Source organism: Phycodurus eques, chromosome 8 (assembly GCF_024500275.1).
Source record: "Phycodurus eques isolate BA_2022a chromosome 8, UOR_Pequ_1.1, whole genome shotgun sequence".
Classification (NCBI taxonomy): domain Eukaryota; kingdom Metazoa; phylum Chordata; class Actinopteri; order Syngnathiformes; family Syngnathidae; genus Phycodurus; species Phycodurus eques.
Genome location: NC_084532.1, coordinates 28,892,850 through 28,904,572, shown reverse-complemented (window position 1 = coordinate 28,904,572; position 11,723 = coordinate 28,892,850). Strand labels below are relative to the sequence as shown.

Genomic DNA, 11,723 nt, shown 5'->3' with positions numbered 1-11,723 from the left:
ACCACACTTGCCTCTTCTACTCTCCCTTTTCTCTCATTTTCCTCATTCATCAACTCCTCGAAGTATTCTTTCCACCTAGCTAGCACACTGCTGGCACCAGTCAACATATTTCCATCTCTATCCTTAATCACGTTAACCTGCTGCACATCCTTCCCATCTCTATCCCTCTGTCTGGCCAGCCTGTATAGATCCTTTTCTCCTTCTTTAGTGTCCAACCTGCCATACATGTCATCATATGCCTCTTGTTTGGCCTTTGCCACCTCTACCTTTGCCCTGTGTCGCATCTCAATGTATTCCTTTCGCCTCTCCTCGGTCCTCTCAGTGTCCCACGTCTTCTTAGCTCACCTTTTTCCTTGTATGATTTCCTGTACTGTGAGGTTCCACCACCAAGTCTCCTTCTCTCCTTTCCTGCCAGAAGATACACCAAGTACTCTCCTGACTGCCTCTCTGATCACCTTGGCTACAGCGGTCCAGTCTTCTGGAAGCTCCTCCCGTCCACCGAGAGCCTGTTTCACATCTTCCCGAAAAGCTGCCCAACACTCGTCCTGTCTCAGCTTCCACCACATGGTTCTCTGCTCTGCCTTTGTCTTCCTAATCTTCCTCCCCACCACCAGAGTCATCTTACACATAACCATCCTTTGCTGTCTAGCCACACTCTCCCCTACCACTACCTTACAGTCGGTGACCTCCTTCAGATGGCATCGTCTGCACAAGATGTAATCCACCTGCGTGCTTCTACCTCTGCTCTTGTGGGTCACCCTATGTTCCTGGCTCTTCTGGAAAAAAGTGTTCACTACAACCATTTGCATCCTTTTTGAAAAGTCTACCACCATCTGTCCCGCCAAGTTCCTTTCCTGGATGCCGTAGTCCCTGTCATAGTCCCAACATTCAAAGTCCTCACATTCAGTTCAAGGCTCTGTGCTTTCCGCTTCTCTTTCTGCCGAAGAACCCGCTTTCCACCTCTTCTTCTTCTTCGATGTTCTCCCCGTGCCTGCGAAGGTTTTCTCCGGGCACTCTGGTTTCCTCCCACATCCCAAAAAACATGCATGGTAGGTTAATTGACAACTCTAAATTGCCCGTAGGTGTGAATGTGCGTGCGAATGGTTGTTTGTTTGTATGTGCCCTGCGATTGGCTGGCGACCAGTTCAGGGTGTACCCCGCCTCTTGCCCGATGACACCTGGGATAGGCTCCGGCACGCCCGCGACCCTTGTGAGGAGAAGCGGCTCAGAAAATGGATGGATGGATGGATGATTATTTGCTAAAAACAATCAAGTTTATCAGTTTGAACATTAAATATCTTGCCTCTGTAGCGTATTCAATTAAATATAGGTTGAACGTAATTTGAAAATCATTGTATTCTGTTTTTAACACAACGTCCCAACTTCATTGGAATTGTACTTCCCTTACTGTTTGAAAATATGTTTAAAACAAGATATATATATATATACTGTTATCCATTCATTTATTTATTTGTTTGTTTGTTTGTAAAGTGTTGGGGCAAGTTGAATTTTCCGTTTTGCACTTGTTGGATAGCCCCTTACTGTTATCTGCTTATCTAGCGGCCGACTGGCGTTGCTCGACACTCCCTGCACCTTCCGTGTGGCGGGCTTTGGTCGTCACGCGACACGCGGCTTCCACCTGCCGTCCACAGGCGGAAAGCAGCAAGACACGCGCATAGACACACCGTCGCCACCACCGCGTTAACGTCCACCGAGCCGGCGAGAGGCCACTTCGGCAGCCGCCCACCGCCACCCGTGACCGGCGGCGGCGGCGGAACAAACCGGACCGGACCATCCGAGGCTAGGCGAGGCGGGACAGTGGAGAGGTGGGGAGGGGAGTAGTAGCCGCCCTAAGCCGCTTAGAGGCGGCCCGAGCAACGCCACAGGCAGCACCGACCCGACCGGTAAGAATGGACGGCTTCAACATGGCTGCTGACCGGCGACCAGCTTCGATTCTGGCGTAACGGGACGACACTGCGCGTCGGGCAGACCTCCGTGAAGGTTCGTGCGACTATTTTCTGTCGAATGGAAGCCCATTAGTTTCCAGCTTGCGGCTGTTTAAAGCGAATAGTTGAGTGCTTTTGTTTGTTTTAAATGCACTGGAGCAAATGTGCTGAATAGGACGGTGTTTTTTCCCCCTTTTTCTTAAAAAAAAAAAACAACCCACAAATGCGGAAGCGGCCGTGCGGCGTTTAGTGACGGCTCGGACACGAGGAAACTACTTCCTCATTGTCCCGTGAACATTGGTCATAATGTCATATTTGTCGTATTACAGTCATGTTACACATTCTACATTATGATACACTTTATTAGGTACACTATTCAACGAAACCACACAAGGTTGTTGCAGCTACATAGCTAGAGTAGCACTCGTTTTAGTAATATTGAACAACTAACGAAAACAAATAAAAAGAGCAGTGAGGAAGAATTTAAAAACAGTTAAGTCGAATCCAAAAAGAAAAACATAGCCCTAAAAATGTTGCATGTTGGTATGTGGTAAGTAATGCATTTAGTCTAATTATCCTAGGATAAACTTTGTACAATTAGTGCAAAGTGGGGTGTAAAAGTGTATTAAGCACAACCGACCATCACAGTCGTCAAAACAGGATGAAGCCATTCCTTCCGGTTCAGGTCAATGGCGGAGCCCTATGGCAGGAGACTGGGACAAAACACCTGTAGAAGAAATATGAAATGTCTTTTGATGTCTTCAAGGGCTACCAAAGACACTTTTTTGGGGGTGGGCACAATAATAACCATTCTGACAGTGTCTTGTTTTGGATGCAGCTTCTTTCATGCACGGAATGTTTAGGCCCAAGAATGTATGCAGAAATAGGGTGTCTGTGGCTTTCAATAAAGCCAAACGTGAAACGATACTATTAAAATTGTCGCTAACAGTGGGTTTTGTATTATTTTGTATTTGTGATAATCTGTATGACTTTTTCGACCTTAGACCGCATGAAGTGTCCCGTTTAAGGATAGTTGTAAAATCCAGTTTTTAAGGCCCCACGGATACCCTGATGATCGCGCCATCGTGGTCAGCTTTATTTACAGTCAACAGGCATGGGCTCATTAACATTAGCCTGTGTGTACGGGACTTGATGGAATGAGTCAGCGATCTGGTTTGGATAACCTTTGTAAACGTGACAACTTGTACTGCCTGGTTAATATGCTGCAAAAAAGAAGACCTTCGGATGCGCACAAAACCCAGCGAAGCAGGATATTGCAGGGACAAGTGTAGGCCTGTCACAATGACAACATTTTTTAGGACGATATTTTTTTCCCCAAAACTATCACCATGAACAATAGTATTGTCGTTTTTTAAAATTATGCCTCTGAAATCATGACAAAATAAGGGCCACTCTCGAGCCGCAGGACTGTGCGGTTGGTCCGCTGGAGAAGAGCCCTTCACCTGTCAATTAAATACGTTCGCTGTTGTCGACTACTGGCTGAATAATGTGCGCCGCTGAGGTTATGCTTGATGAACCGTTAACTTTCTGGTGCGTGTGGGTTAATTGTGGACGAACACGCACGACAACTCGGAGCGAGGCGCTGACATTTTAAACGTCGCCGCGGTCTTGCGAGCATATTAGACAGTTAACTTTCCCTCAAGTGTCTCTGTTGTGGGGATCCACACGGCGCGCATAGAGCAAGGCTTTGGAGTATCGGACTGCGCCAACACCGGTCTGCCGACGTTCAGCTCGCGCCGGCTCACTACAACAATGAGAATTTATCGAGTCCGGAAAAACTATCGTGCCCATTTTATTTATTGAATGATAACTCGAAACAGTAATTATCGTGACAGACCTCGATAAGTGAGTATTGGGTGTTAAAGGGCGTATTAAACGCCCTGTTCCGGTGTTGCCGAATACGTTTACACGGGTGGCGTCCTGCTTGATACGGCTCTGATACTACCTCCCAAGCCAGGACATTGTTCCATGTCCGTGGCTGACCGGCAGCGTCAAAGACGTGTCGTCCTCATGTGAAGCAGACAACAGAAAACGGATTGTAACCTGCATATCCTGACTGCGAGGCTGATGTGCAATCCACTAATTCACCGTCACGGTGTTTTGTTTTCTTGTTAGGTAGGAATGTTCACCCTCACCGAAGTCGCCTCCCTGAACGACATCCAGCCGACTTATCGCATCCTGAAACCATGGTGGGACGTATTCATGGACTACCTTGGCATCGTCATGCTCATGCTAGCCATCTTCGCCGGGACCATGCAGCTAACGCGAGACCAGGTGGTCTGCCTGCCCGTCCTGGACTCTGCCCCGGTCGAGGTGGCTCCCGTGCCGACGGAGGCGTCCGGCAGGTTGTCGAGTAAGGCGAGCGCCACGGTGGAGCGAGCGGCGCCACTGATGGCGGCCCCCGATAAGCAGCCTCCGCCGCAGCAGCCGCCCCCCACCGGGATCCCAACCAAGCTAGACTTTCAGCAGTATGTCTTTGTCAACCAGATGTGTTACCATGTCGCACTTCCGTGGTACTCTAAATATTTCCCCTACCTGGCGCTGATCCACACCCTGATCCTAATGGTGAGCAGCAACTTCTGGTTCAAGTATCCCCGCACCAGCTCCAAGATTGAGCACTTTGTGTCCATCCTGGGCAAGTGTTTTGAGTCTCCATGGACTACCAAGGCGCTATCTGAGACCGCGTGCGAGGACTCTGAGGAGAACAAGCAGCGTCTGGCGGGGGCCTCCGCCCAGCACAAGCACTTCTCAACCAGCAGTGAGGAGGGCAGCCCCAACCAGTCGGCACCCATGCTGACCAAATCCGGCGTGACCTTCTCTGCCGAGAAGCTGGTGAGCGAGGCGCCTTCCATGACCATCCTGGACAAGAAGGACGGCGAGCAAGCCAAGGCGCTCTTCGAGAAGGTCCGCAAGTTCCGCGCCCACGTGGAGGACAGCGACCTGATCTACCGCCTGTACGCCCTGCAGACGCTCATTAAGACTGTAAAGTTCATCCTCATCCTGTGCTACACCATGACATTTGTGGCCTCTATTGACTTCCACCATATATGTGAGCCGGAAATCAAGCACTTGACGGGATACAGGAAGTTCCACTGCACGCACAACATGGCGTTCATGCTGAAGAAGCTGCTGGTGAGCTACATCGCACTCATCTGCGTCTATGGTGTCATCTGTATCTACACGCTCTTCTGGCTCTTCCGCCGTCCCCTCAAGGAGTACTCGTTCGAGAAGGTCCGCGAGGAGAGCAGCTTTAGCGACATCCCCGACGTGAAGAACGACTTCGCCTTCCTGCTGCACATGGTAGACCAGTACGACCAGCTCTACTCCAAGCGCTTCGGTGTCTTCCTGTCTGAGGTCAGCGAGAACAAACTGCGGGAGATCAGCCTGAACCACGAGTGGACCTTCGAGAAGCTCCGGCAGCATGTGGCCCGCAACGTTCAGGAGAAACTGGAGCTGCACCTTTTCATGCTGTCGGGTGTGCCGGACGCAGTGTTTGACCTTACCGACTTGGAGATCCTCAAGCTGGAGCTCATCCCAGAGGCCAGGATCACAGCCAAGATCTCGCAGATGATCAACTTACAGGAGCTCCACTTCTACCACTGCCCCGCCAAGGTGGAGCAGACGGCGTTCATCTTCCTGCGGGACCACCTACGGTGCCTTCATGTCAAGTTCACAGATGTGGCCGAGATCCCCAGCTGGTTGTACTTGTTGAAGAACTTGCAGGAGCTGTACCTGGTGGGCAACCTGAACTCGGAGAACAACAAAATGATTGGACTGGAGTCTCTGCGCGACCTGCGACACCTGAAGGTCCTCCATCTTAAGAGTAACCTCACCAAGATCCCCACCAACATCACAGATTTGTCGCCGCACCTCGTCAAGCTGGTGGTGCACAACGACGGCACCAAGCTCCTGGTGCTCAACAGCCTGAAGAAAATGATGAACCTATCCGAGCTGGAGCTGCACAACTGCGAGCTGGAGCGCATCCCGCACGCCATCTTTAGCCTCAACAACCTCCAGGAGCTGGACCTGAAGTCCAACCACATCCGGACCATCGAGGAGGTCATCAGCTTCCAACACCTCAAGCGGCTAACGTGCCTCAAGCTCTGGCACAACAAGATAATTTCCATCCCGCTGTCCATCAGTCACGTCAAGAACCTCGAGTCGCTCTACCTGTCTCACAACAAGCTGGAGTGTCTGCCCAGCTCGCTGTTCACTCTGCTCAAGCTGCGGCACTTGGACGTGAGCCACAACTCCATCGCCGCCATACCACCGGAGGTGGGCTTCTTGCAGAACCTCCAGTACTTCGCCATCACCGACAACAAATTGGAGGTTGTTCCCAAGCAGCTCTTCAAGTGCACCAAACTGCGGACGCTGTGCCTCGGCCACAACAGCGTTACCGCCCTGCCGGAGAGAGTCGGCCAGCTGGCGCAGTTGAGCCACCTGGAGCTGAAGAGCAACTGCCTGGACCGTCTGCCGGTGCAGCTGGGCCAGTGCCCCCTGCTGCGCCGGGGCTGCCTGTTGGTGGAGGACCACCTCTTTGACTCGCTGCCCTTGGAGGTCAAGGAGAGTATCAACCAGGAGTCCGGTGCCGCTTTCGCGAATGGGTGCAAGTGTCTGATGGACGGGCGGTAGTGTGTCAGGGCACCAGTTTTTTATTTCATTTAATTTTTCTAATGCAGCAGATCACAGACCGAGTAAGACTTCCCTGGTACTCCTTTCACATTGAGCCGGTGCTGGCAAAAGTGGTGTCAGACTATAGCAACTCTTTGCAGGTCCAAAGGGAAGGTTCCTCAGTCAGGGGTGCCTCGGCGCTCCATGGGGGGAAAAGAACTCTTGGGGTGCCAACACTTTAGTGCTGCAAATTGAAAATGCTATATTCCAAGGCCACCCTTACGGTGCCCCCTACCAGTGACTACATGTTACCAGCCCCTTTTCACGCCAAGAAGCTAGGCAACCATAGTCCAAAGTGACTTGGTAAACCAGAGACTTCACTAGAGTCAAATGCTAACCGCTAAATGCTATGACCGGCACCATCTTGCTCGGAAACTGGTACGAGTACGTTTGATAGTGAAAGTATTTTAGCATAGGAAAAAGCGTCTGATGGAAGGGCTGCCTTGCATTAGGTAACATTTTTTGTTTGTTTGTTTGTTTGTTTCAATGCAGATGCTCACAGGACAAGTAGAACTCTGCTCGCACCTCTTTCACAGCGAACTGGAGCTGGGTTACAGCGCGAGACAAAATTAGTGATGGTTCTCGGCAGCACCAGTGACAGACGGTTCAGAGGGAAGCTTTCTGTTAGGTTGGCAGCTAGGAGCGGTGACCACGGGTGCAGCCGGGGGTACCGTCAGGGGTGCCGCTACGGGTACTGTAATGGGCGCTGCCAGGTGTCTGGGGCGCCGTGGAAACAGAATATCACTTTGGATGCCACCGACCCATACTGCAAATAGAAATATACTATATTCTATGGCCCCTGTCGGTCAAGGTTTGCCCTTCTTTACGGCGCCCCCTGCTGGTTACCACAGCTCCCCGGCCCCAAAATTCAACCGCCATATGATGCGTCGCTGGCTCACTGCGAAAGGGAGCGGTGAGCAGGGGTGCAGCAGAGTACAGTGACAAAGTGAAAGTATTTTAGCACAGGGGGAAAAAAAAAAGGTCGGAAGCCACTGGAAACCAAACAAAAAAAGTCTCATCACCGTCTTATGTTTGTCCTCGTGTTGAAACGTAGGAACTTAGCATTAGCACTAGTGTCCCAAAGTCCGTACGGAGCGAATTCTGCCACGTTTGTTATAAATTGGCGGACATTTGACGTCACATTTTGTTGAGTCGGTGTTTTGCACACCGTTTCGTTCCCGTTGGCGCTCTTGTCGCTTCCTTTTCAGCACAAAAATGAGCGAAGCGGCTCTTCGTTGTACAAATCCCGACACAGCCACAACATTAGGGACACTTGCGTTTTCCTCCTAATATTATCGCTCATGTCCTTTAATATTTCAAATGTATTCTTGTAATACGTAGTCTTCCAAAATGTTATCTTTCGTTCTCATAGGGCTACGACTTCATCCTTGAAGTTTTTTTTTTCTTTCCTAATGCGACTTTATTTTTGTAGAAGAAAATTGACTCAAAGTATGACGAATTCATCAAAACAATTCGTTTTTCTAGTAAAAACGTATTTGTGATATGACTTTAATATCTGAAAATGCCTTTTTTTTTTTTCAGAAAATGGAATATTCTTGAAATATTACCTTTCCTCAAAATATTCACTAACACTCACTAAATGGCAACAGTTGTCACATTACTTCATTTGCGAAAAAACATCTTCGTAACATAACTTAATGGTCGTAAAATGACTTTTTTTTCAGAATATTGAAACTTTATTTTTGTCTTATCACTTTTTTTCTTTAATAAAACAAAAACAAATTATTACTAACTCACTATTAGATTTTGGGGAAAGTTTTTTTTTTTCCTTCTGTTCATTGTGACTTAATTTTTTTCCGCAAAATATTTTGACTTAGTTCCCATGAAATGTTAAAATGATATTCTTGTAATGCCACGCCCTCCAGAAAAAACAGGTTTCATGTAAAAGAATCAGTTGTGTGGAATTTATTTATTTTTGTTCTTTTCACCATTGTGGCTTTCTTTGATTTTTTTTCTGTCAAATTTTGAATTCATGAAAATGACACCTTTTTTAAAATTTAAATCTTATTCTTTTAATATTACGAGTGGAGAACTACTCGATAGTAAGAAAAGACCATTCCATTATGGGAAAATAAACAATCAGAATCCGATTTTATTCTTGTAATATTATTCATTTTCTTTGATTTTTTTTTTTTTGGGGGGGGAGTACGATTTCAACTTCTTTTTTGTTATATTATGACATTGTTTATGATATGTATTATGATTTCTAATATTGCACTTTTTTTGCTCGTCAATTTAACCATGCCTATTATTGTTCTTGTCGCTACGTGAGTGGGTCCAAATATTAGAAACGCTGCCTAGTTCTAGCACAATAACAAACATACAGTATTTAATTTTTGTTAAGTTTGCCAGAGGTCAACCTTATTGGAGATCTTGGCTGGTTCTGGTGTACCTAATGTTGTGGCTCGTGTGTGTCTAGTGCTTTCGACACACGTACACATTGAACTCCTCTTATTTTCAGTGTGTGTCAACAGCTGGAAATCATAAAGACCATAAGCGAGGGAACAAGAAGAACAACTGGAACATGTACAGTTAGTTTTTTTGTTTTTGTGTGTGTGTGTGTGTGTGTGTGTTTTCGGAAGAGGTGAATAGGTTTGTTTGTGTAAGCTTACACATTCCACTGTGTTCTATGTCAGTCAAACATTGACGAAAGGGACCAACCATCCAAATCTATGTGATGATTACAACACAAAAACACTTTTTTTGTTTTAGTCTGATAAACATCTTGTTCTTTGTGTGCTATTTAAATAAATGTTAGCTTGTTTAAAAAAATCTGCAAAAGATATTTCGTTGTATTTTGTTTAATATTTTAGTAAGTAAACTCACGAGATGTGACGTACCAGGAAAAAAAAAAAAAAGCACTTCCAGGTACAAGTCAATGTGTTCAATGGAAAATGCTCCCCTCTAGTGGGAGATAGGGGTTACTACGATTTAAAAAAAGCATTTGTAGCAATATGAGAATTGATTTCACATAAAAGTTAAAAAATGTACCTAAATACGGGTTTAAAAGCAAACACTTCAAAGTTAAAAACCACTGAGCTGGACGTCAGCAGTGGTTCTTTCGCGTACCACTCGGAGGAGCCCGCATACCACACTCCGATAATCACGGAAATATGTTTTCAGTGTGAACAAGTATTAGGGTCACACTGAAAGGAGCAAATTTAGCTAAGAGAATCACGTCATTAAATTAGGAGGGGGAAATTGTAGTTTTTGAGAAGAAAATAAACGTGAGATGTCTTTTTTTTTTTGGTTTGTTTTTCTGTTCTTTTTGCCCAGAATAATACCACTTTACGTTTTTCGATCAGTATTATGACTGTATTTTCATAATAATAAACTTGTAAAAATGAGTCTTGTAAAAGTATAACTTAATTTACTTGTACCATGATGACATCATAGTACATATACATCACTTTGCCCAAATATGTTCTACTTTGTCCATTTTCACGTTTCCCAATACTTTGGCTTGTCCACTAGTTGAATGACGTGTTTTTTTTGTTTGTTTTTGCAAAGATATTGGGACACTTGGTCCAAATATGACTTTTTTTCTTTTAAAACTTGTTTTGTTTTCACTATTCGCGTGTTCCAATACTTTTGTTAATACATGACATGTTGGATGGCATGACATGTTTTGGGCAAAAGTATTGGGTCACTTTGCCCAACTATGTTTAGCATGAGTAGTTTTCGTTTTCAGCTCCCATAGGTTACAGCCCAACGATATTTCTTTTTCTTTAATTTCAACTTCTTTTGCTCATATTCTAGTTGGATGACATCGCTGGACCAAACTCCTCCAAGCATGCGTGCATTTAACAACCGTGCTTGTCTGCACTGGGATCGAAAACCGATTGATTAATGGACGCATTGATTAGGTCCCGAAAGTTTTGTCTCCCAAGGATGCCGCTTTGCTTGATTCCTCCTTTTCGGGAACCTTCGAGTCTGCAAACAAGCTCCGCTGCCCTCGGCCTCCATCTTGTTTCTTGCCGGAATCCTCCTCCGTTTTGGCTGGGCACGCGGGACGACGGGGTCCAGGGTTCTGGGGAGCGCGGCCCGGACTCCCTTGCCCCGGCCTCCCTCGGGATACTCGGGATCCTTTGAGCTTCTTCTTCTTCTTCTATCAGGTAGGATTGCCAAGGACCCAGCGAGCCCCCCCCCCAGGACCCCAGACCCCATAACCCCCCCTCACTCCCCGCCGGAGGTAAAATCTATACCAAGTGTTTGATGGAGGCCTTGAAATGAACGCTTTTAAGGAGGTTACGGGCGCTCCGGGTGGACGCAAATGTCTCAGAGAGATGGAGAAGAAAAAAAAAAAAAAAAAGTTTGACGCGGGAACAAAATAGTGACCTGAAGACACTGGAAGTGTGTGTGATCTTGATGCTTTTATGCAGAAGATCAGCGTGTGCTAGAAGTCGGATGAACGATAGGGGGCGGCAGAGAATCACTTTTGGAATACAAATGTGTTGGAGGCAATGTGAGAACAGGTTCCAGACTGCCAGGAGTCTGCTGACAAGACAAATACAATTTCAGAGTAAGGTTTCAAACAAGGTTTAGGGTTCCGAAGTGAGGCTTGAAGCCAAGGCTCGGGTTTCAAATTGGGAAGGGATCCAAGTTAGGGTTCCAGACAAGGGTTACAGGTTTAAGTTAGGCTTTCAAGGCAGTTGATTTTAAAGATAAGGATTCAAATTAGGGTGTCAAGTCATAGCTAGGATTTACAAAAAGGCTAAGGGATACAAAGTAGGGTTTCAAACCAAGGTTAGTGTTTCAGATGAGGGTTACAGTTTCAAGTTCAGGTTTCAAATAAGGGCCTCAAGCTAGGGTTAGGGTTTCAGGACGGGTTGGGTTTTGAACACGGGTTACAGTTACAAGTAGGGTTTTCAAGACAGGCTGGGTTTTGAAGTTACAGTTTCAAGTAGGGTTTTAAGACGAGGTTAGGGTTTCGAACCAGGAGTTTTATTTCGGCTGTGATGCCAGGATTTGGGTTTCAGACAAGGGTTACGGTTGTAAGTTAACATTTCAAGTCAGGGTTAAGAAAAAAGGGTTTGCGTTACAAATAGGAGTTTCAGGTTGGGG

At 46.6% G+C, this 11,723-nt stretch overlaps 1 protein-coding gene across 1 annotated transcript; it reads left to right on the top strand.

Moving 5' to 3' along the window:
• The first annotated feature begins 1,610 nt into the window (after positions 1-1,610).
• Positions 1,611-9,871, top strand: lrrc8db (leucine rich repeat containing 8 VRAC subunit Db). The gene is made up of 2 exons (XM_061684398.1): positions 1,611-2,001; positions 4,083-9,871. The coding sequence occupies exon 2, from the start codon at positions 4,089-4,091 to the stop codon at positions 6,597-6,599; it is 2,511 nt and encodes an 836-aa protein (XP_061540382.1). The 5' UTR covers positions 1,611-2,001; positions 4,083-4,088; the 3' UTR covers positions 6,600-9,871.
• The last annotated feature ends 1,852 nt before the right edge of the window (positions 9,872-11,723 follow it).

Coding starts and splice junctions, on each gene's coding strand:
- lrrc8db (XM_061684398.1), top strand. CDS start 4,089: ATGTTCACCCTCACCGAAGTCGCCTCCCTGAACGACATCCAGCCGACT.